Source organism: Nerophis ophidion, linkage group LG17 (genome assembly GCF_033978795.1).
Source record: "Nerophis ophidion isolate RoL-2023_Sa linkage group LG17, RoL_Noph_v1.0, whole genome shotgun sequence".
In the NCBI taxonomy this organism is placed as follows: Eukaryota; Metazoa; Chordata; class Actinopteri; order Syngnathiformes; family Syngnathidae; genus Nerophis; species Nerophis ophidion.
The window spans coordinates 50,949,404-50,974,834 of record NC_084627.1 but is presented as its reverse complement, the minus strand read 5'-3'; the positions used below and the strand labels follow the sequence as shown (position 1 = coordinate 50,974,834).

Sequence of the window (25,431 nt, the reverse complement as noted above, 5' to 3'; positions counted from 1 at the left end):
GAAAAACTTTATGCCCAACTCACCTGAAGTTCCAAACACTGGAGCTCACGGGATTCCATCGCCATCTTCAATGAGGATACTTCCCTTTTTAACTCATCCTGTGAATTCAAAAGCAGAACATTTAACTTTGCATTGAATATATAGATAATCTCGACAAACAAAATCATGAATGTACAATGAGTAACAGGGACGTGATCCAGGAGACCAGGCCTTAAGTAGTGTTTCAGGGTGTTTGCAGCACACACGGTAACAAACTACATTAGAAACTAGGGCTGGGTGATATGGACTATAACTCAGAGCATGATATATTTTGGCTGAATAGTTTAAGTACCAATGATATAAGAACAAGGAACATTCTTCAATCTTATTTAAAAATCAATCTTTAGTAATCCTCAAGTCTTCAGTTAATGACAAAACCCTAAAAGAAAAACATAAAAAATAAAGTCTTATGTTCAAGAGGACATTTTAAAGATCAGCATCAATGTGAAAATAGTTTCTTTAACAATAGCTCAACCTTTTTAGAAGATCCTTGTTTCCTTAAAAATATAAAGCAAGAACACCCAAGCTGTCAACTGCAGTACGATGTGTGGCAGCTGACAATATTGCCACTGCAGTTAAACGCCCTTTCAGATTGTGTGTGCATATGTTGTTGCAGTGCTTCTTGAGCAAAGTAGTTATGATCGGGAAGCTCATAAGTTAATTATTTCTGGCAGCTTTTTAAATCTGTTTTTACACCTTTGAAACTGGGAACATATCCAGTTACAAAAAGATAGTATTTTAGCAGAACTCTCTTCCCTATTGTTTTCAGATGGATTAATCGCTCGTAATTTTGATTTGATAGAATGACATGAATTGTAACTTGCCACGCCGCTGATGCCAAGTGTTGCAGAATCTTGAGTCAAACGATTGCTGGTCATACTGCGGAGGATTCTTTTTTTCATCGAGAAAGCAATATCCAGGAGCACAACGGGATCGACAAGACTTCGAAAAAGGACAAAATGGGAGATTTCCCGGAAAACACGGGGAGGCAGCTGCTCGTACTGGAGTTTGTATCAAATGGACAGCTCCTACCTCTCTTCACTCTGTGTGGAGGAGGAAGGACACTGCACCCAGCCCAGACAAAATGAGCAAAATATACAGGGTATAGCTCGTAATACCAGTATACTGCCCAGCCCTATTACAAACCATAGTTATATTTGGGGTGCGCAGGTGCGCAATGTGGGTAAAGCGGAGAATGGGTTGAGGGTGAGAGGAGTAAGAGATCGATCAGGCTAACAAACAGCAAAATAGCATTGCAATTCCTCCTCTACAATTATATCGTATATATAGTCTATCATCCCAGGCCTATAACTACATAAGGAAACCAATTGGTGGTCAACCAAACCAACATGGCTACTGTGCAGAAAACCGCATGCACACTAGCTCTTACCACTAAAAGCAAGTACGAGCAGAGAAGGAAAATTAGTAGCAAGACTCTCCTGGATAAATCGTGCATTCTTTTTGCTCGGGTAAGGTTGCATCTCATAAATTTAACTTCGCGTCTTGCGTGGATTTGTCCTTGTAGCTCTGGGGTCTCAAACTCAATTTACCTGGAGGCCACCGAATGCAGAGTCTGGCTGAGGCTGGGCCGCGAGAAAAGTTTTCTTAAATAAATGTTTAATTGTCTTTATTTTTATTTTCAACACAAAATAAAATCAAAATATAAATGAACAAAATGAGGATTAAGAAATGTGAGGCAATGCAAATTACATTTTAAAAAAAACAATTTGAATTGGTCCAGGTTATCGGGGACTGTTATTACTGACGGACAGAATTCGCGGTGCGACTGCAGCCAGCCACGTTAGAAAACCCTCATCTCCATGTCAACGTCTGCCGCTTTCACTCATTTGTCGCTTTTTTCACTAATGCAGGGGTAGGCAACTCATAACATTGAAAGAGCCATTTCTCTGCTTGCTTCATGCAATTGACTTCAATGTTAGGCCCTTGAGAGCCACATACCACACCGTGATTGGTAGATTCCTTCAGCTCCGCACACAACGCTTTCAAGCGCCATTCATACAAAACTTGCGGGCCGCACAAACATCAAACTTTCATATTAAGGTGGGGGCCGCAAAATAACGTCTCACGGGCTTCGTGTCTGAGACCCCTGTTGTAGGCAAACTGCAAATAGAATCAGATAGCCTTGAGTCACTTTTTCAAAATTTTTCCTTTATGTTAACCATTCAAAGATAATTGGTGACACCACTTAAGACTTGGCTGTTTGTGAAAGAAGACAGAAGTGACCACAGCTCACTGTAACCGCAAGCTGCACGGCAGGGTAAGTTTCGTCCATGTTGCCTTGTTGCACGCGCGGTTACGAGTATGCATGGTTTTCTAAAATATATCAATAGATTTTAACGTTTTGTATGTGCGGATCGCTTCCTTTGGTAAAAGCTGAACTCAAAGTTTTGCTGAAATTTGCTTTCATTTATTTAGACTGGCCGAATTGGTGCTTTATCAAACATGCATAGCAAAAATATGCTTTAAGAACTTCGAAACTGGATGAAATACAAATATCAAGATAATACTTAAACGGGAAAAACTAAATGTTTAAAGTATATCAAACAAACCTTTAATGAAGTGATCACCGTAAACTTGTTTGATTCTGCTTTCTTGGACAGGAGTGCTATATTCAAGAGCCACTTTTCTCGTCGTTTCCTAAAATCTTGACACCTTTCGCCTATCTTGATTAGTTTTTTTTAAAAATCTGAAGAAACTTTTATCCTTATCCTGTTAGGGACCGCCAAAAGACATAAGCTTTGACAACAGACGCTTGCTTGACTACCACTTCAAGTTTTGCAGAGCCAGGGGGGATGTCAGGTGAATACAACCTTTCGGCAACAAACCCACCTCCCCCAAACAATTTCATCAGACTTTAGCGTCTCAGTGGCCTAGTGGTTAGAGTATACGCCCTGAGATCGTTAGGTTGTGAGTTCAAACCCCGGCCAAGTCATACCAAAGACTATAAAAATGGGACCCATTGCCTCCCCGCATCAAGGGTTAGAATTGGGGGTTTAATCACCAAAAATGATTCCCGAGCGCGGCCACCACTGCTACCCTCACCTCCTTGGGAGTGGAACAAGGAAATGGGTCGAATGCAGAGGGTAATTTCACCAGAGTGTGTGACTAACTTTTTTTTAGAGGATTCACAAGTGAAACGGCAACGGCACAACTATTGGATCCATTTTTTTTCGAACGGGACAAGCTTCAATGATTCTTTTCAGAAAAGACAAAAAAGGACTATTTTCTTGTAGATGTAGACTGGCGAAAGAAAATATAAAAAGGAGGCGAAAGAAAAAATCAAAAAGGTCCTTAAAGCTAAAAATCCCATGAGACAGCAACTTGAAAGTAAACTTTTGTTGCATCTTCTTTACGTCACGGGTTGACGACGCAGCAAAACTAGTTACTTTGAGAGATGTCTGAATGCCGGGGGTATATTTTCAACACCTCGCCATGGCACTAGATTCTAAAGCAAGGGGGAAAAGGGAAAATTCGGATTGAGCCATTGTCTCTCCCACAGCATCCATAAAAATTACATTAGGCAAATCAAACAGTTGCATCATCGAGCCCCCCTACAGGGAGCTTGCAGTCAAGTGGGAAAAACCCTCACGTATGGTCTAAATATTTAATTCCCCATTACCTCAAGTTCTGTCCCAAATTGCTTCTCAAGGCAGATAAACTCATCATTCTCCTTCTTCTCCTCCAGCTCCCGTGAAAGACAAGTAACATCTTTTTGTAGACTCGTAGTTTGCTCCCTCAATATGTCCAGCTCTTGTTTGAGAGAGTCTCGCTCATTAGCCAGCATATCCTAGAAACACATAACGGCATTGATAAAGTTAGCGACACCACCTCAGGTAACGACAGAGGAAAAACATTGCATGCAAAATTACAATAGTTAACGTTAGTCTTTTGTGTGCATTGAAAACCCAATTATTTTTCTAACTTTTACAAAGTCTAACAGAAAGCTGTTACATAGTCTGGAACGGGTAGAAAAAAAGTTACCTTCTCTGTGGCAAGGTTCTCACAAAGTTGGATAGTTTCTTCAAAATCTTTTTGCAGCTAAAAAAAAAAAAAAAAAAAGGAAATACAACTTAAAATAGGTCCACAACAAATAGTGCACAGACCATCTACACCAGTGTTTCCCAGCCTTAATAGAGCCAACATACGTAGATATTTTATGTTAGGGATGTAACCGTGTAAAAATGTTTTATCACGGTTATTAGTCACATTACTGTTAAATGCGCTTAAAAAGTATTTATACACGGAAATTTTTAATCCAGATTTTTTTTTTATTACATTAAATAAATACACAATATACTTTCTTGAAAGTGGAAACAAGAATAATTGTTATGGCTTTTTAAAAGCCACAGTACATTTGGGAGTTAAATTTTTAACGTTTTTTTTTTCAATGGTAAAGGAAAATGAGTGTTAGGCACTTCACTTCCGGTTTTTGCGACGTCGCACCAGTTATTCATTCAAGTATAAGTTTATCACCATTAATAACAGTGCACAGTCTTTCGGTCCAATGTGCACAACTGAATAGCTTAGTTGCTCAGACAGCAATGTGTTTTTAAAAGTTAAGATTGGTTTAATAGGTGAGGAAGATGTTAATGTCTCCATAAGGCTGCTCTCCCTGTTGGGAACCTGGAGAGAATGTAGTATGGGATTTGAAGGTTTTCAAACACTAAAAAGCCCCCGTGTATAGCGTCTTGTGCCAGGTAAACACATGACACAATCTCAACGTTTTGTTCAGGACATTGTGTCGTTGCTTAGCGTCTGTACTTTGTAGAAAATGGCAGGGTAACCACGTAATACTACATGTCAGTAGGTGGCAGCAGGTAGTTAGTTGCTCTGTAAAAGTCGGAATGTGTCGGGTGAGACAAGGACATTTGTTGTGATCCCAATATGCAGAGCACAGCGGGAGGCAGCGTACAGGTAAAAAAGGTATGTATTGCTTAAACCAAAAATGAACAAAAGGGAAAGGAAAAGGCAATGGATATGAAAAACAAAAGTAAAACTGAACTGGCTACAAAGTAAACAAAACGCTGGACGACAGCAAAAACTTACGGTGTCTACAAATTACATCCGTACATCAATCAATCAATCAATGTTTACTTATATAGCCCTAAATCACTGGTACATGACATGACAATAAACAATTTTCACACAAAGAAGGATAGCAAGAACTTAAATAGCCTTGCTTGCTAACACAAAGCAGGAGCGGGTAATAGCGCTCAAAAGGAAGACATGACACCGCTACAGGAAAACACCAACAAAACAGGGAGGGCCACCAAAATAACAGCGCAAGACAAGAACTAAAGCACTACATACAGGAAAACACAAACTCAAAATAAGGCACGACGACCTGGTGGCATTTCATTTCTTAACGTCTTCTGAAAAATGTGTGCCTTGCCTCAAAAAAGGTTGAAAACCACACAAATAAAATGAACTGAAAATCTTATAAAAATAAACAAAGTGGCAAGAAATGTGTCAATAAGGAATAAAACCAAACATGCCCTGGACCAAAATCACTCCATATTTTCTACTGCGCACCAGTGTTACTATATCTGAGTTAATGTGCACAAATATGGGAAAATAACTACAAAAGAACACTAATTCACTAACAATGTTACATAAAAGAAAAAGCAGTTAATACAAAAGGAGTGATACATGCAGTGATTAGTATTACAAATACATTGTTGGTCGCCACCACAGTTGACACAGAAATTCATAATTTCTCCGTGACTTCTCTGTGTTGACCCTGCAATAAGGAGGTGACTTGTCCAGAGTATACTCTGCCTCCGGCCTGAATGCAGCAGGGTTATGCTACAGCCACAACCCGAGGGAGACAAGCGGTACAAAATGAATGGAAGTTGGTCCAAAGACAATGAAAATTTTGGCAAAATGAGGGTACACAGTTATTTTCCTAGTTCTGTGTTTTTGTTGTACGTTTATTGCGCTGTCGGGTGCATGTTAGAGTGCCTGTTGGTTACTAAACACTGCAGAGAGTCAAAAAAGGCCGCAAAATTATACTTCATAAAATAAAAGCATGTTTCATTGTAAGTTTATGAGCTGCCGGAGTATGTTTAGAACTATATATAGACATTTTGGTTTATCTCGTCAGAGAAACTAATGTCGAAAAGAGAGCAATTGCATGCATCCGGGAACAGCCGCAGATATCCTTGGCCATACTCTTTACACACGAGTCTGGGTTAATTATGTACCTTTTGCCATCTCTTGTCACTATGCATTACTTACACAGCTAGATAAAAAGACATTTGTAGTACAAAAATGTAAGTGAAAGTGGATAATTTCCTGCGGCAAGACATGTGCTCATGACGCTGGCTACAGCACAGTGTTTGGGAAGCACTGCTGCAGACAGTATTCAGTTAAACACATACCTGTTGGTCAACTTCACATTGCAGGTGGCTCTGCTCTTCAAGCTGCTTTTTCATTTCTGCCACAGACAACTCCAGCATCTTTACTTCAGACTCAGCCTCTAACCTCTGTTGAGCTTCACTTTTAAGCTGGAGGTTAACTTCTGCTGCCTTCTCCTCCAATTCCAGAATTCTCTCCAAGGCTTGTTGTTTTTGTTGCTCTACAGTTTGAAGCTCCAAGTCCAGGTCAGCCTCTCTGCTGCTTGACGTGAAAGAGTTATGGAGATACGTTACTTATGTAACAGATGCCGAGACTAGGGCTGCGCGATATTGACAAGGGCTGGGCAATATGGACAAAAAAAAAAGTATCTCGATATATTTTTACTTAATCCCGATATATTTTCTGGTGAAAGTATACATATAAATATATTCATTTTTGAGCGAGATTCACTGAACATGAACTGAATGACAACTGTATTGTAAACAAAAGTTTTACTAACCCATTTAGTCAAGATTGGTATTAATAGCACAGAAAAGAAACTGAGTAGCACAGAATTACATCCATCCATCCATCCACTTTCTACCGCTTATTCCCACATAATTACATAAATAAAATAAAATATTTCTACATAAAATAAACATAGCTGTGCAAGTAATACAAAATGTATCAAACTCAGATAAAAAAAAAAAAAATTTGCAGGCAGGCACCTTTTAATTCCCAGTCGACGATGTAATGGACGGTCACGCGCACGGTTGAGGTCAGCGCCAAGTAAGTGACTTTCCGTAAACCGGAATGGATCATCACAAACCGTACTCGTTACAGGAAAACTGTAATTGTTGGCAGGTATGGCAAAGCGACGGACACATTGTAGGTTGGAAAAAAACTGAATTAAAAAAAAATAATAATAATTACAGAAAAAAAATGAAGGATTTCCAACTATAGGCAGAAATATCCTATGACTTATATACTCCTAGGCCAGGGATTTTTAACCTTTTTGACCTCAGACCCAGCTTTTCCACTACAGAAGGCCACAGGGCCTGCGCAAATAATTAGTCATCTTACTTTTGATTTTAAAACCGTATTTTATAATTATATGTAACCTACTAAAGATTTTTTTGGTGAAGAAATGTTTAGAATTAAGTTCATGAATCCAGATGGATCTCTATTGCAATCCCCAAAGAGGGCACTTTAAGTTTAATTCAATCACCTGTTTATTTTTCAACAAGTTTAGTTATTTTTGTATCCATCCATCCATCCATTTTCTACCGCTTATTCCCTTTTGGGGTCGCGGGGGGCGCTGGCGCCTATCTCAGCTACAATCGGGCGGAAGGCGGGGTACACCCTGGACAAGTCGCCACCTCATCGCAGGGCCAATACAGACAACATTCACACACTAGGGCCAATTTAATGTTGCAAATCAACCCTTCTCAACTCTGTGCTAATATTCTTTTCACAAAATACAACAATTGTACGTTAAGGTTAAATCTTTCTTGTGAAAAGTAATCCCTATTTTGTATCATTTTTTCTAAATAGTTGAAGACCACAACAAATGAGAAATATGTTGCACTGTTAAATTCAGAAACTGATGACATTTGAATTTTACTTCTTTATCCCTTTTTTACAACCAAAAATGCTTTGCCCTGATTAGGGGGTACTTGAATTAAAAATGTTCACAGGGGGTACATCACTGCAAAAAGGTTGAGAAGCACTGTTTTAGGCCATATCGCCCCTCCCAAGTCGAGACACACACGACAACACGGTACCTCTTTTTACAGCTTCGGACAGACACAAAGCTTGGACTGGAGTCTGTGTCATCAGATGGCTCCTCAGGTATCTCCCACAGAGAGTCAAAATCTTCATCATCTATTAATAAAACATTTAACACATGCTTGGAAGGGAGTCATAGAGTACAAACCATGGCCATCTACATTACAATATGACCCTTACCTTCAGCCAGCTCCATCATACAGGGGCGATTACTTTTCCTCTTACGCGAAGCATACCCTGCAAAGCTGCGGTTGGAAGGACTCCCTTCATCAGTATCTGGAGCGGCCAAGCACATCATTTTTCCCCCCCATGTAACTCTGCGCTTGGGAACCTTCTAAACAGTGACAGGAGCACTTGTTAGTAAGAGGATTGAGGGGGGAAAAAACTAAGTAATTTGTGCTCTACCTGAACCACGTTGGTGCTTGTGACCAACAATTTTGTGATGTTTCTAATTCGGTCCTCTTGTTCTCTCTGAAGTTGATCTTTTTCTTGGATAAGCTGCGAGAGCACCTCCTTCTCTGTTGCGGTGGCCTGTGTTCTTGAGGAAACCTGCAGCAAGGGGGTCACTCATTGGTCAATGCTTATGTATTTGTACTTTAAAAATGGCTTATGAAAATGTGGGGGGGGGGGGGACAGAAGCCAGGAGTATTTTACCTCATGAAGTCGCCTCTTGAGCTCTACAATTTCATTGCGATATCTCTTGAGCAGAGCACCGTCGTCGGACACTTCCGTGACATGTGGATCGTTCTTCATTTTCTTTGCTGTGCTTGCAAACTGCAAGAAAAAATATTTAATAACGAAGTGGATTATAGCCTTACCAAATACCATATTTTTCAGACTATAAGTCAGTTTTTTTTCGTTTGGCCAGGGGTGCGACTTATACTCAGGAGCGACTTGTGAAATTATTACACATAACCGTAAAATATCAAATATTTAACTCATTCATGTAAGAGATTAAACTTATAAGATTTCATCGGATTTAGCGATTAGGAGTGACAGATTGTTTGGCAAACATGTTCTATATGTTATAGTTATTTGAATGAGTCTTACCATAATATGTTAGGTTAACATAGCAGGCACCTTCACAGTTGGTTATTTATGCCTCATATAACGTACACTTATTCAGCCTGTTCAGTATTCTTTATTTTAAATTGCTTTTCAAATGTCTATTCTTGGTGTTGGATTTTATCAAATAAATGTCACCAAAAAATGCGACTTATGTTTTTTTCATTCTTTATTATGCATTTTCGGCAGGTGCGACTTATACTCTGGAGCAACTTATACTCCGAAAAAGTATATGGAAGACTAGATACATGAGAACAGTATAGTTCTCCAATAGTTTTCAAAAGTTACCATGAAAATAGTACAAATGTATCTTGGAAATTTTTGAAATAATATTGGAATGTGTATGTGTGTATAAAAGAACATCAATTGTACATTCAAACCTGCACAATAAGCAGTAAATAAAAATTCCCAAAAACACTTTCTGTATAAAAAAATAAAATAAAATCTAGGATCTTAATATAATAAGTGTTGATGACATGAAAGACTCCAACCTGAAGAGTGCTGAGTGTCTCATCCAGTGCAGCAGCAGTAATTGTGCAGATGATGACAGTTTTGGCATTTCCACCCAGGGAGTTCTGAAGTATGCGGGTGAGCTTACTGTCTCTGTAATTTGTGAACCCCCTGGAAACACAGGGATATTATAAAATATTGGATTTTGCCCAGTGTGCATTAACAACAATTAATGGCAAACAATAACCACTACTTCACTATTTAGTAAGGTCTAGAGAAGTGTTTTTCTACCACTGTGCCACGGCACACAAGTGTTCAGATCAAACAATTGCATCAGGTATTTGATGTGAAAAACAACTTTATATTGTCAATATAGGCTACTGAGTTTAATTTAACATTTTCTGCTGTTGGTGTGCGGAATGGTCACCCTTGGTCTATACCTTTATTTACATACCTCTGGCTTTCTTCACTAAGTTTTTTTATCACTTGGCCAAGTGTAAAAAGGCTGCGATTGATATTACAGCCTTCTTTGAAGCGGGCTCCTGTCAAAATAAAGTAAGTCAAAATTTGTGTTTAGTCAAGTAAACGAAGACAAAGATTTTCGGCTCCAACACTAAAAAAAGTATTTGAGCTGAAATTTACCTTCAGCGCCTGTTTGGCTCGCTCTCTCTGATCCCGCCAAGTCAACTAAATTCTAAATTAGAGATAAAAATTATTAAAGGAAAACTGCAGTAAAAGAAATTAAATTCTAATAAGAGTAGCCATATTACCAAATGGGAAACAATAACTGCTCCATCTGCATTTTCACCCGATGCTGGGTCGCTTCTTTCACTCTCTAGGATCTAAAGAGAAGGCAACAGATGTGTGATTACTTTGGTAGTAAATTAAGCACAATTATTTGATTAGAATAAACCAATCACTGACATTTCGTCAATGTATTTGTCCCCAAATAGCGTTCAAAATGTGTACAACACATCCCAAACCAATCAAATGTGTCCCTGCAATGGCATTAGTCACCCACCCACCTTACATTGAGATGTCAATCTGTGAGGATAATCTCTCATCGTCTCATTTACCAACAAAATCACCACTATAAATTGTTAACGCTTTGCCAATGTCTTCAACAAAAGAGGGTGAACGACATGCAATGTGTGGAACAGAGTTTGATGGACAAGCACTTTTTAAACAGAGCAAGATTGGTGTAACATCCTGTCAGACCTACAAATTAAAACAAACCCCTTAAAATAACACAATTGCACCATAGTCAAGTGCAAAAATGGCAGCAGATGTAACATTTCTATTTACATTACTTGTGACCACACATTACAGTGTCATTTACAAATATTTTTTAAAAGAATGACCCTAAAACATCACATTTTTTTGAAGCAGCGTCCGCTACATCAGGCATTTTCAGCCGCATAACTCAAAAAAACCCTTCATCACGAAAGGGCTGCAAAAACCATTAAAAAGTCAGTATGTCTCAATAATACAAACACCGAATATGATTTACCATTCGAAAAATCGTGTGTGAACGGCTGCTCCGCTGGTTCATTTTAGTCTTTTCATAGTGACGATTCTCTGTAAGGTTAAACACACATCGGTCATTAAAAACAATGCATTGTGTTAACCACCAAAGAAATCTTCTCGATGAGCTAAAACCTCAGACTTACTTTCTCCTTTACGAATCCACGCAAGCGCTTGTGCAGGAGAATTGACCACTTCTTCCGTCAGGTCAGCAACATAGATGTTTTTCTGCATACAGCATGTTTAACATTTCAAATTCGAATTTAAAAAATAAATTAAAAAAAAGACAGAAAGCACTGCTCCGCATTCTGAAACAATTTTTCTGTAGATTTGATATAATCTGAAGTATATAGTTCTGATGGGGACATCAAATGTGCAAGTCACAAAAATGAAAAATATGAAAATTCAAAGATTCAGTTTAACGTCACAGTCAGGGACAGAACTCATGCGTAACTGCATTTCGATTCTACGACCAAAAATCACTTAAAATTCAAATTCAAAGTTAAAGAACCAATGACTGTCACACACACACTAGGTGTGGCGAAATTACTCTCTGCATTTGACCCATCACCCCCTGGGAGGTGAGGTGAGGGGAGCAGTGAGCAGCGGCTGTGGCTAGGACCGGGAATCAATTTTTATGTTGAGTACTTAAGGGGTCATGATTTTTTTTTGTACATTTAAAACTCTTCTGTGGTCTACATAACATGTCATACTGGTTCTTTGTTCAAAATGTTGCCTAAGTTATGTTTTACAGACCATCGCTAAGCCGCTTTCTGACCGTCACTTCAGGATGTGCCGTTTTGTGGGTGGTCTTATTTATGTGCCTCCATTTTAATGTCAAGTTTACTAACAGATAAGTTCAAACAATACGCTACTTTGTATTAGAAATGGGAACTCCATGTTTTCCACCATTTAAAGTGTAATTTGTGGAGGCTTTAGATGTAAAGACATGACATCTCCATTTTTTTTATTCTTTAAATTCTTATGTCGAAGAGAAGTGTGGTCATGCCGAGCAGTAATGTCTATTTCAGAGAATGGTTTAAATCTTATGAAAATAATTTTTCTTAGGAGTGTGCAAATCCACTCCATCCCATTTCAAATATTTGTTCATGATCGCCTGTAAACCTTTCAGAATATGGCCACATTTGCACGGATGCAGGCAGATAAACTATAACCTAACTGTAGACCACCACCTGTAACGTGGAAGGGCTTATAGGTCACGTGATTGCAATCCAGCAATATAGCCAAGTGAATTATATTTATATAGCACTTTTTCTCTAGTGACTCAAAGCGCTTTTACATAGTGAAACCCAATATCTACGTTACATTTGAATCAGTGTGGGTGGCACAAGTGGGTAAAGTGTCTTGTTCTAGGACACAACGGCAGTGACTAGGATGGCGGAAGCGGGGATCAAACCTAGAACCCTCAAGTTGCTGGCACGGCCACTCTACCAACCGAGCTATACTGCCCCCATATAGAAATATAGTAGGTTAATACAAATCAGGAGTATAGCACTCTACTGTTCCGTACAGATTAATGGCACGGCATGTGATGCTCCAGAACAGTGAAAGGTTACAATTACTTGTTTGTTTGTTTGTTTCCCCCCCCAAATAAATTTGCCTCACATTGATTGTCTCTCTGACTTCTAGAGGTTTTCTTTTCCAGCTGTCAACAAGGAGATCAGTCACAGTTTCATTGTAGATTTCCATATAAGATACCCTCAGAAGAAACTTCTTATTCGGACACTGTAGATCAAAGACAAACAATCAGTAAAATGATATCAAATATTGCAGTACAGCATATTTCACATAAATGTAAAATATATTTTACATTTGTTTTAATGGTTTGGAACACATCTTCAACAGCCATTGGTATGACACCAGGGGTGTGGCCACTGCCCATCATAGTGAATGTCTTTCCTGAGGATGTCTGTCCGTAAGCAAATATGGTGCCTGTTGTGAAAAAACAGACAATGTAATTACTTAAAAGTGGGCCACCCCTTACATTTCAGCAGCCATGTTTTTACATCAAAGGACAATACTATTAGAAATAAGACGATTGAAGCCTCATAAGAGTACTGCTTGTTTAGTACAATACACTTCAAATCCACCTTCACATTCCCATGCAAATCTAGACAAGTCACTTCCATCACCTTGCTTGATTGAAAGTAAGACCATTAATTATCTTGCTACTCACTCACTTTGGAAGTTACTTATATAATAACTGCTGTGTTTTAACACATTTTCAGCTTATATTTGATGTATACTCTCTGCACTTTTATCATATTGTCCCTGCTGTAATAAAAAAGGTTGCCATGTAAAGGGTGCACTCACTTGTCTTACAGACACGTTACCATCACATACCGTTGTATCCTTCGACAGTCGAAACAACCAAGGGCTTTGCAATCGCCTGGTAAAGTTGATCGGTTGTTTGTTCCGCAGTGAACACCCGGTCTATTCAAAACAAACACAAGTGTAAACTAGATTGCGCTACAATTCTATTCTACTCAACGTTCTCAGATGATGCAGGCAGGAAACCACACCAAAACTGAAGCTCTTTGTTGAGTTGCCATCATCAATCTGATAAATTGATTTCTTATCAGCTTTCCAGAAGAGTTGCACAGGCTCTGTTGTATCTGATGCAACACTTTCTTCTCTGTAACAAAGACCATTTAGAGATTCTTAATAGCAAAAATACAAAATGTGAAAAAAACAGGAACCAGGGGAGCATGTGTGAAGTGCTTTGAACAAACTTCTAATAACTGGGGTTTTATAGATTAAATATGCTTGCAACTGACCTGATTGCGTTTTGTAAATAGTATGTAGGACTTTTAGGTTCTTCAAAGCAAAGGTTTGACTGTAGTCAATCAGTGGATTGACATTTTCTACTTGGAACTGAAGTACTACTGTACACATTTCTCAGTTGCCTATCAAAAAAAGTCCAAAAATATATTTTTACCAACGTTTCTTGTTTTTGTTGCAATTTGCAGTGGTGTACGACTGATATCTTGTCACAGAAAATTTTGCGTTTGAATTTTGTGAACTGAACTTTTGCCTTTTTTCGTGCTTATTCAATATAGATTTGTGAGTAAAGTGAGACTTGAAAATTTCTGACTTTTAAGTGTTTCAAAATTTGGTTTGTAATCCCATGCATACCCTCCCTGTGATGCATACTACAGGGCTGTTTTGAGGTAACTGACTGCCAGGTGCTCACGGAGAGGACATTGACAGGCTCACACAGTGCATCACAGATTAAATCAACTTCTGCGTGGTTGACTCAAATGTCCCATCAAGGACGGTCACCTGCTACCCAGACAACAAGCCGTGGGTGACCAAGGACATCAAAGCCAAACTGAATGAGAAGAAAAGGGCCTTCATTGCTGGTAACAGGGAGGAGGTGAAAAGAGTCCAGGGGTCGCTGAAGACCAAACTCAGGGAGGCCAAGGAGAACTACAGGAGGAAACTGAAGGACAACATGTGCAGACCAACACCGGCCTCAAACCGGTGGGGGATAGGAGGTTTGTCTTTGTGCGATATAGAAAATGACTATATCGTGATATTCGAGTTGCGGCTGGGCGACATATCGCAGGTTTGTTTTTGTGTGGTATAGAAAATGACTATCGTAACATTCGATTATATGTTCTCCCATAGTTGCGTGCATTACATTACTGGAGTTTCTCACTCCTTGTGTCTCCTTCTCACAGAGACATAAAACCAACCCGCCTTGTTAATTACGTCACATACTGTCGCGCATGTAGCGTCACATGCTCTCGCCGAGAGCTAACATTAGCTGAACCAGGTCGAGTTGCTTTTAGCTGCGTGCATCACACAACAGGCGTTTCTCACTCCTTCTCGTCTCCTTCTCACGGAGACGGAAACCAAGCCCGCCTTCTTACATACGTCACGCTCTCGCCGACCAGAGAGGTAGCAGCATGGCTAACGTTAGCTGAGGCAGGTCGAGCGGAACTTGTGACATTACAAAAGAGAGATGGTGTGAAACTGATCACAAATGGAGGAAGAACAATAAATGCCCAAAATAAAGAGCAGGGGGTCCATCATCTGGTGGTGGTTTGGCTTCAAGTGGGAAGATATTCAGCAGACAACAGCAATTTGCAAAGTATGCAGCAGAAGTGTTACTACAAAAAGGTAGCACCACTACTAATTTGTTCTTTCATTAAAAAAGTCACCCACGAGAGAATGAAGAGTATTTGATGAATACACTTTTGGTCAATTGACTTAGTTGTGATTTCCCTCTCTGCATGAAAGTTTAAAAGTAGCATATATTAATGCAGTATGAAGAAGAATGTTTGAATGTAGACACATAGAATCATCACACTGCTGTGATTATATGCATCAAGTGTTCATTCAAGGCCAAGGCAAAATGTCGTAATATATATCGTATATCACAATATGGCGTAAAAATATCACAATATTAATAAAAGCCAATATCGCCCAGCCCTAATTCGAGTATACGTTCTCACGCAGTTGCTTATAGCTGTGGGCTTTACATTATAGGAGTTTCCCACTCTCTTGTTTCTCCTTCTCACAGAGACATAAAACAAGCGCACCTTCTTATACATACGTCACGTGTGCAACGTCACATGCTCCCGCGGAGCAGAGAGGTAGCGACACGGTAACGTTAGCTGTGAAGCTCACGGTGAGGGTGGTAATACAAGAGAGAGAAGGTGAGAATCTGGTAACAAATGGAGGAAGAATTAATTCTAAAGAAAAACTGCACGGGGGCCATCATTTGGCAGTGGTTATGGGTGCAAATATGAATATGTTGACCATTTATGCAGCAAAAGTCACTTAGAGAATGAGGGGTGCTTGAAATTGCGCATGACAACATCTCCGGCCGGTGCCACACCAAATAAATGCCCAAGCAACCATTTCCAGATAAACACCGTATGAAAAAAAATATTCAACAGGAGATAACGTATGCAGGAACCTACCACATAGGGAAGGACATACACTATTTGATTTCCTATTATGCAGCTCATTTTTATTTGACATTTATTAAAATATCTTGAGTGACATCATGCACAAAAGTGCACTTTATTTGTTTTAAACTATTGTAGTGGCGGCCCTGCGATGAGGTGGCGACTTGTCCAGGGTGTACCCCGCCTTCCGCCCGATTGTAGCTGAGATAGGCGCCCCCCGCAACCCCGAAAGGGAATAAGCGGTAGAAAATGGATGGATGGATGGATATTGTAGTGGCATTCTGTACAAAAAGTGCACTTTAATTTAGTGTTTTTGTAGGGGGTGTAACGGTACACAAAAATTTCGGTTCGGTACGTACCTCGGTTTAGAGGACCCGGTTTGGTTAATTTTCAGTACAGTAAGATAACAAAAAGCTTTGCTATTTTACTTCTGTTATGTTTTTGTTTATTTTAATATTTTTTTTAGATTGTGGCGTGGGCCTTTAAAACATTAGCTGCGGGCCGCAAATGGCCACCGGGGAACACTTTTGACACCCCTGCTATAGATAAAAAAAACTAAATCTGATAAATCAATGGATAAAAAGGAGAGCCTGGCGACGCATGCGCGTTTATCATAATTCTCGCTCTCTCTGTCCCACCCTCACGAATGATTCCGCGTGCACAAATGGTCTTGTTTTTAACCCCTTTCTAAACCCTGAACGTACATTGTTAATACACGCAACCATAACGCAAAATGCTGGACATTTGAGGCATTTAAGAAACTCCGCCCTGACAGCCCCGGTGAAAAGAGGACGTATGGTCAGTCTATCATTGCCCGGTCGCTGCTAGCAAAAGAGGACATGTTCGGTGCTAACAGCGACCGGGCTAGGATGGACTGACCATACATCCTCTTTTCACGGGACATGTCTTCTTTTGCGGGGCTGTCAGGGCAGAGTTTCTTAAATGCCTCAAATGTCCGGCATTTTGAGTATTGTTTACACTACTTAATATGTTCGTCTGGAAACTCGTTCGGTTCACCTCGGCACCCAACAGAAACACCTGTACCGAAATGGTTCAATACAAATACATGTACCGTTACACCCCTAGTTTTTTTTATATGTCATCTTAGGGACATCATGCACAAAAGTGCACTAATAGCTTTTTTAAAGTTAAAGTGAAGTTAAAGTAGCAATGATTGTCACACACACTCTAGGTGTGGTGAAGTTTGTCCTCTGCATTTGACCAATTCCCTTGATCACCCCCTGGGAGGTGAGGAGAGCAGTGAGCAGCAGCGGTGCCGCACCCGGGAATCATTTATGGTGATTTAAGCCCCAATTCCAACCCTTGATGCTGAGTGCCGAGCAGGGGGGCAATGGGTCCCATTTTTAGAGTCTTTGGTATGACTCAGCCAGGGTTTGAGCTCACAACCTACCCATCTCAGGGCAGACACTCTAACCACTAGGCCACTGAGTTTAAAATGTCTCTTAACAATGCTGCACTTTCTGCTTTGGAAACGACATGAAGGTTTGTGCCACTGTTTAATAAATACACTTTTGCTGAATTGACTAAGTTGTAATTTCCCTCTCTGCATGAAAGTTTAAAAGTAGCATATATGAATGCAGTATGAAGAAGAATGTTTGAATGTAGACACATAGGATCATCATACTGCTGTCATTATATGCATCAAGTGTTCATTCAAGGCTAAGGCAAACTATGGAGATATAGCTGGTGTATCGTGACATGGCCTAAACATATCCAGATATTAATAACATACCATATCGCCCAGGCCTATTGCCAATGTTGTAAAAATGTGTAGAATAAATGTTAATCTTCAACATTTCCGTCAAGGAAGATTTGCTTCAGCCTGCGACAAAGTCATTTTGATAGTAGGCTATTGTAGCCAATATAGACACTTAGGTCACGTGTTGCCTTCATTTTAAGACTTTATAAGAGGTTTTTCTTTTTTTGTTGTTTGTAGTTTTGGTCCAATATGGCTCTTTCAACGTTTTGGGTTGCCGACCCCTGACTTCGGTTGATCGGTGAGTAAAAGGCAAAGTTTAAAGCAAACGGCATTTTTAGGTGCAATTCATCCACACTAAACAAAAGAACCTTACCTCTCAATGGTCGGGCGAACCCGAACACACACTTTTACCGCCGACTCTTCGGCCATTTTGTAGTTTTAAAATGAAATAATGGTTAAAAGGTTCACGCTTGGTTTGCCGCGCTCATAACAAATCTAAGTTTGAATTCTTAGGCAGGCGGGGCCTGTCTTGCTTTATACGCAAACTTTGCTCTCTGATTGGTCAATGTAGCTGCTGGGCGAAACCATTCATAGACGGGGGTGTTATAACAAAAACAAGCTGCAAAATTGTGTAGAAAATGTTTAATACATGTTGTGTATTTGCATTTTTTATGTACAAATGAAGTTTTATTTTACAGTAAAGTATGTTGTTGTTTATATTACCAATAGGTTGAATCATTTGGAACAGTTCATATAAGCGGAAACGGAACTCGACGGCTTTTTGAAAAAAAAAATGTTTATTTATAAAGTTCAGCATTTACAAACTGTTGAAAAACAATCAAAATAAGTTCAACAACAGTATAAACATTACGAAACATAATAAAAACAGTACAAAATAGCGCCAAGGGGTTGTAAATTCAAAGTAATAAAATAAAATACAAAAAAATATATATAATAAACAAAGTGCAAAGCCACAGGCTCATTTGGAATCAGTAAATAACTTCAATTTGGAACACATCATCATCGTTTTCACAGCTTTTTTGTTGTTACAGGTTGTTAGTAAAGTTCAAAATCTGTTTTAAAGGCACAAACGACAGGTGGGGGCCACCCTTCAAAGTGTTTCTCGGCAGCCGACAACCTTGACGATGACGGTGACGTCACAAAGGTAATACCTGGGTCTGCAGCGTCACGACTCCTAGCCATTTGTCCTGCATGTATTCTTTGAACTGCAACACCTTTTGAGTTTGACTAGAATAAATAATTTTGCATATGCATATGTGTGAATATGAAAATATATTTATAAGATCATTTGGCAAATGTTACCTTAGGCCAGTAAAAAGTAGATCGATGACATATATGATTGTGATGTTATGGATACAAATCCTGCTCAGGATGCTTCTAATCAGGTTTGCTGGGTTTGTTTTTACTATTATCAGATATAATACTGTGGTTTCTGTTTCAACATTAAAAAAAAAAACAGTCTCTTAAATACTGGATTGCAGTTTTAGACCTTGAACCGCGTGTCCCCAAACTACGGACCGCAGGCCAAATTTAAAAAACTTTTTTTGTTTGTTTGTTTTGTTTTTTTAAATATGTCCTGTCCAGCCATTCAGGCAAATCATATTGTTGATGTAGACGCCAATATCTGCTCTACAGATTTACTTTACGAAAATAAGTGTTGGATACTTGTCTTAATGCTTTATTTGTATTTCACAATATTAAATGTTTGGATATACAAAAGTATTTGGCCACCCTTCCAAATGATGAGAATCAGGTGTCCTAATCACTTGGCCCGGTGTATCAAATCAAGCACTTAGCCATGGAGACTGGTTCTACAAACATTTGTAAAAGAATGGGCCGCTCTCAGTGATTTCCAGCGTGGAATTGTCACGGGATGCTACCTGTGCAACAAATCTAGACGTCAAATTTCCTGGCTCCTAAATATTCCAAAGTCAACTGTCAGCTTTGTTATAAGAAAACGGAAGTTTGGCAACAGCAGCAACTCAGCCACCAAGTGGTAGGCCACATAAACTGACAGAGAGGCGTCGGCGGATGCTGAAGCGCATAGTGCAAAGACTTTCTGCAAAGTCAGTTGCATCTAAGCCATACATCGCCAAGTCCAATGCAAATTGTGGGATGCAGTGGTGAAAAGCACGTCGCCACTGGACTCTAGAGCAGTGGAGACGCCTTCTGGAGTGATGAATCACGTTTTTCCATCTGACAAGCTGATAGACGAGTCTGGGTTTGGAGGTTGCCAGGGGAACGGTACATTTCGGACTGCATTGTGCCGAGTGTAAATTTGGTACAGGACGAATTATGGCGTGGAGTTGTTTTTCAGGAGTTCGGCTTGGCCCCTTAGATCCTGTGGAACAAACTTTGAATGTTCCAGGATACCAAAACATTTTGGACAATTCCATGCTCCCAACCTTGTGGGAACAGTTTGGAGCAGGCCCCTTCGTCTTCCAACATGACTGTGCACCAGTGCACAAAGCAAGGTCCATAAAAACATGGATGACAGAGTCTGGCGTGGATGAACTTGACTGGCCTGCACATAGTCCTGACCTGAACCCAATAAAACACCTTCTGGATGAATTAGAACGGAGACTGAAAGCCAGGCCTTCTCCCCCAACATAAGTGTGGGACCTCGCCAATGCACTTTTGGAAGAATGGTGGAAAATTCCTATAATCACACTCTGCAACCTTGTGGACAGCCTTCCCAGAAGAGTTGAAGCTGCAAAAGGTGGACCCACATCATATTGAACCCTATGGGTTAGGAATGGGATGGCACTCAAGGTTCATGTTTGAGTCAAGGCAGGTGGCCAAATACTTTTGGCAATGTAGTGTATTTAGTGTTTTGCACTGGGGGATATTGAAAAAAAAAGACACAGGAGGTGAAATTGTGGTGACAAGAGGGGGGGACAAGGCAACAACAACACAGAATTTACAAAACCCAAAACCAGTCAAGTGGACAAGTTGTGTAATTCGTAAATAAAAACAGAATGCAATGTTTTGACCTATTTCTAGGTCATGATTTATATATATATATAATATTTTGGCACTGCCTTTAGCGCCCCCTACATCCTGAACTGACAGCGCGCAAGCCCAATTGAATGTTGCATCTGGCCATGCGAGACCCAAGTGTGGTGTTGCAAAATATATTTGATCAACAGCTACACACGTCACACTGAGGGTGGCCGTAAAAAAAACCTTTAACAATGTTACAAATATGTGCCAGACTGTGAACCCACACCAAACAAGAATGACAAACACATTTCGGGAGAACATCTGCACCATAACACAACATAAGCACAACAGACCAATTACCCAGAATCCCATTCAGCCCTAACGCTTCCGGGCTACAATACACACACCCCGCTGCCACCAACCGCCCGCCCTCCCAACTTGCGTCGGTTGAGGTGTTGCATATTGTAGCCAGGGAGACTTAGGGCTGCAAGGGGTTCTGGGTATTTGTTCTCTTGTGTTTAAGTTGTGTTAAGGTACGGAAAGTTCATGAATCCAGATGGATCTCTATTACAATCCCCAAAGAGGGCACTTTAAGTTGATGATTACTTCTATGTGGAGAAATCTGCATTTAGAATTGAATCACTTGTTTATTTTTCAAAAAGTTTTTTTGTTATTTTTATATCTTTTTTTCCAAATAGTTCAAGAAAGACCACTACAAATGAGCAATATTTTGCACTGTTATACAATTTAATAAATCAGAAACTAATGACATAGTGCTGTATTTTACTTCTTTATCTCTTTTTTCCAAGCAAAAAAGCTTTGCTGTGATTAGGGGGTACTTGAATTAAAAACATGTTCACAGTTGACAGTGAAAAAAGGTTGAGAACCACTGTTGTAGAGGATGTTAAAGGCAGTGCAGTCACGGCAGCCCTTAATAATGTCGGCCGGGTGAAAATTGGGAACAAATTGGGCAGAATGGTTACCACGGTAGATTGTCGGGAGGTGCACTGAAATTCAGGAGTCTCCCAGAAAAATGGTGAGGGTTGGCAAGTTTGTTGCTAGGGCGGGAAAGCCATTCATAGAAGGTGAATTCATTAAAAAGGGTATGTTAGAAATTTTTAAGAAATCTTTTCTTGCGGCCCAGCCTCACCCAGTTTCTGCATCCAGTGGCCCCCAGGTACATTGAGTTTGAGACCCCTGATCTAGAGACTTTAGCTTTGAAAGTTATAAAAGAAAAAAAAATTATGACATATTTTTAGGTCATCATTTATATATACAATATTTTTCATAACAAGGCATAAAAAAAAAAACACACAGATAAAAATGAATATTGTGAAAAAAAGCTTTGTAAATTAAAAGGAACAGAGGGTAGAATTTACGTAAAAATAAACCAACATGTTTTAGGATTTTCAATATCCAAAGACATGCACCTGGGGATAGGCCCCTCCCACCTCCAAAGACATGCACCTGGGGATAGGCCCATTCCTCCTCCAAAAACATGCAGCTGGGGATAGGTTGATTGGCAACACTAAATGGTCCCTAGTGTGTGAATGTTGTCTGTCTAGATGAGATCGGCGCAGCGACCCCAAAGGGACAAGCGGTAGAAAATGAATGGATGGATGGATTTTATGATGTGGGCCAAAAAGAAGCTTCCCCTCCCTGAGAGACCAGCATCCGCCACTGCAGACTATTCAACATTCAAACTATTTTTACATTCATCCTACATTCTGTCAACTGCAGCATTAGAGCATTCACACGCCATTCCTTCAGGAATTGCCTCATCTCATTTATTTTATTTGACATTCTACATGCGCTTTTTCTTGCACAACAGGGCCCGCCCCTCGCATCGTGTGGCCTCATGCACAACACATGGTTTTAGTTTGGGGCACTGCCAGCACACCCAAAATCTATATCATTTTGGGAATATTATAACATTTGTTTAAAAAAACAAAACACTGGTGGCGAGAAACTATTTGAATACTTGTTGTTTACATGTGCAGGATGAGGAGAACCCGGACGACACCAAAAAGTCACTACCTGTTGACATGTACTACGACGATGAGGAGCTCTACTCCAAGCCCTTCATCACACCGGAGTCGGAACTCCCAGAGAACCTCATCCTCCTCTCGTAAATTATTTTGTAAATATTTCACAAAAACGCCATCGTTTGCCCTTTAGGCCGTGAGAACAAACTTTGACCTGACCTCATTTCCTTTTTGTGGAAAGTCACTCGTTTGGCTACGACTGTCAGCGCAGAGAAAACCTGCAGCTGCTGGACGACACAACACTGATCTATGTAGCCGGTCAGCTGCTCATCCTGCTGGATGTTTCCACCCGGCAGCAGAGATACCTGCGATCCTGCAGTGGCGGAGGGATCGGCGCAATCGGGGTAAGAAAACATGTTCTTAGCTCCGACGGTAGTGCGGCCGTCCAGAAGCTTGGGGGTTCCTGGTACGATCGATTGATTGAAACTTGTATTAGTAGATTGCACAGTACAGTACATATTCCCTACAACGGACCACTAAATGGTAACACCCCAATAAGTTGTTCAACTTGTTTAAGTCGGGGGCCACCTTCATCAATTCATGGTACAAATATATACTATCAGCATAATACAGTTATCACACAAGTTAATCATCAGAGTACATACATTGAATATTTACATTATTTACAATCCGGGGGTTGGAAAAGGAGGGTTTGGTTGATATCAGCACTTCAGTCATCAATGTTTATTGATCATGTTATATGTTGTTTGGTAAGGAAATGTTGATGTATATTCTATGTTTGGTCTGATAAATGTTGGAACAGTTTGCTTCATCAGGAGGGTGAAGTTGCTCAATTTCAAGTGTTGGATTGAACTGAGCTGGATCAGCATAGGAAACGGGTCATTTTTCTACCAGTAGACAGCATTTAAGATTGAGTGTTTCACTGCTAAATTAATAATGTGTTTATATGGGATATGTATTTTGAATATGTATATAAAACAGCTAGTTAATTGGTAAGGTATTTATGTATTTGCATATTGGGGTTTCTGCTGCATTTATTTATTGTGTTTCTGGGGTTAAATGCAGTGGTGGGTAGTAACACGCTACATTTACTTCGTTACATTTACTTGAGTAACTTTTGGGATAAATTGTACTTCTACGAGTAGTTTTTATGGAACATACTTTTACTTTTACTTGAGTATATTTATAGAGAAGAAACGCTACTTTTACTCCGCTCCATTTATCTACATTCAGCTCGCTACTTGCTACTTTTTTTTAATCGATCTGTTAATGTTTGTTTTGGTTTTTCAAAGTAGGATCTACGCATGCCTGCGTTTCACCAATCACATTCAGTCACTAGTGACGTTGGACAAATCAAACAGAGCCAGGTGGTCACATGACCCAACTTAAACAAGTTGAAAAACTTATTGGGGTGTTACCATTTAGTGGTCAATTGTACGGAATATGTACTGTACTGTGCAATCTAATAAAAGTTTCAATCAATCAATCAAAAGTGTAGAGGAAAAAAGACACTTTTTATTTCAAACGTACTTCCCGTCCAAAGCCTAAAGACTGATCGCACAGTTCCTGTCTTCACAATAAAAGCGCCGCTCCATTGCGCCTGCGCTAACAAAATAAGAGTCTCCGAAAGCCAGAGCAAACAAGCTAGCAGACTAGGAAGTTTGCCGCCAATGTATTTCTTGTAAAGTTTATAAAAACGAATATGGAAGCTGGACAAATAAGATGCCAAAAACCAACGACTTTCATGTGGTATTGGACAGAAAAGAGGAACTTTTTTTCTCCTCCATTTGAAAACGTGGACGTACTGTCTGATTCCAATCAATGCAAGTCATCAGAATCAGGTAATACACCAACTTATATTCTTGTCTTCGTGAAAGATAGGAATCTATATGTTAAACATGCATGTATATTCATTAAAACACCTTCAACATGTCAACAAAAACGGCAAAATACATAAATATAAATGATGTACTGTATATATAAATGTATGTATGTATATGTTTATATATATATATATATATATATATGATATGTGTGTGTATGTATATGATATGTGTGTGTATGATATATGTGTGTATGTATATGTATATATGAGGTAGATCACCTCGACTTGGTCATTTATTAAGTAATTTAACAAGTTGAAAAACTTATTGGGGTGTTACCATTTAGTGGTCAATTGTACGCAATATGTACTGTACTGTGCAATCTACTAATAAAAGTTTCAATCAATCAATCAATGCCTACTGAGCCTATGGTGCTGTTAATTTATTGTGGCTCAATGTGACTTATTTTAATGTACTATTATTTAATATATATTATTATTTTAGTTGGTTAAGAGATATTCCTGGCTCTGAATTTGCTCATTGCTATTTTTATGTTTTTGTGCATTATTTGTTGCCGTAATCATTAAACAATCAAGTTACTCATCAGTTACTCAGTACTTGAGTAGTTTTTTCACAACATACTTTTTACTTTTACTCAAATAAATATTTGGGTGACTACTCCTTACTTTTACTTGAGTAATACATCTCTAAAGTAACAGTACTCTTACTTGAGTACAATTTCTGGCTACTCTACC

General features: G+C 39.5%; 2 protein-coding genes across 4 annotated transcripts in view; one reads left to right on the top strand and one right to left on the bottom strand.

Annotated features, from left to right (window-relative positions):
• The window catches only part of cenpe (centromere protein E), a 54,331-nt gene extending 35,934 nt beyond the window's left edge, over positions 1-18,397 (bottom strand). For 2 of the 3 annotated variants that reach the window (XM_061877151.1, XM_061877154.1), the window contains exons 1-19: positions 18,257-18,397; positions 13,767-13,879; positions 13,588-13,677; positions 13,055-13,176; positions 12,850-12,969; positions 11,370-11,451; positions 11,210-11,277; positions 10,470-10,541; positions 10,342-10,393; positions 10,154-10,241; positions 9,741-9,870; positions 8,839-8,958; positions 8,590-8,733; positions 8,365-8,518; positions 8,181-8,280; positions 6,441-6,678; positions 4,042-4,098; positions 3,680-3,847; positions 24-98 (exon numbers count right to left, since the gene is read on the bottom strand). In XM_061877151.1, coding sequence (XP_061733135.1) covers positions 24-98; positions 3,680-3,847; positions 4,042-4,098; positions 6,441-6,678; positions 8,181-8,280; positions 8,365-8,518; positions 8,590-8,733; positions 8,839-8,958; positions 9,741-9,870; positions 10,154-10,241; positions 10,342-10,393; positions 10,470-10,541; positions 11,210-11,277; positions 11,370-11,451; positions 12,850-12,969; positions 13,055-13,176; positions 13,588-13,677; positions 13,767-13,879; positions 18,257-18,312 — 2,049 coding nt within the window. In that variant the 5' untranslated portion in view covers positions 18,313-18,397. The remainder of the gene's footprint in view (positions 1-23; positions 99-3,679; positions 3,848-4,041; positions 4,099-6,440; positions 6,679-8,180; positions 8,281-8,364; positions 8,519-8,589; positions 8,734-8,838; positions 8,959-9,740; positions 9,871-10,153; positions 10,242-10,341; positions 10,394-10,469; positions 10,542-11,209; positions 11,278-11,369; positions 11,452-12,849; positions 12,970-13,054; positions 13,177-13,587; positions 13,678-13,766; positions 13,880-18,256) is intronic. The other variant, XM_061877152.1, reaches the window with a different exon arrangement.
• Positions 18,398-24,488: 6,091 nt separating this feature from the next.
• The window catches only part of LOC133536528 (cilia- and flagella-associated protein 44-like), a 48,431-nt gene continuing 47,488 nt past the window's right edge, over positions 24,489-25,431 (top strand). Inside the window, exon 1 of the mRNA XM_061877149.1 lies at positions 24,489-24,694. The gene's annotated coding sequence lies outside the window, so the exon portion shown is untranslated. The remainder of the gene's footprint in view (positions 24,695-25,431) is intronic.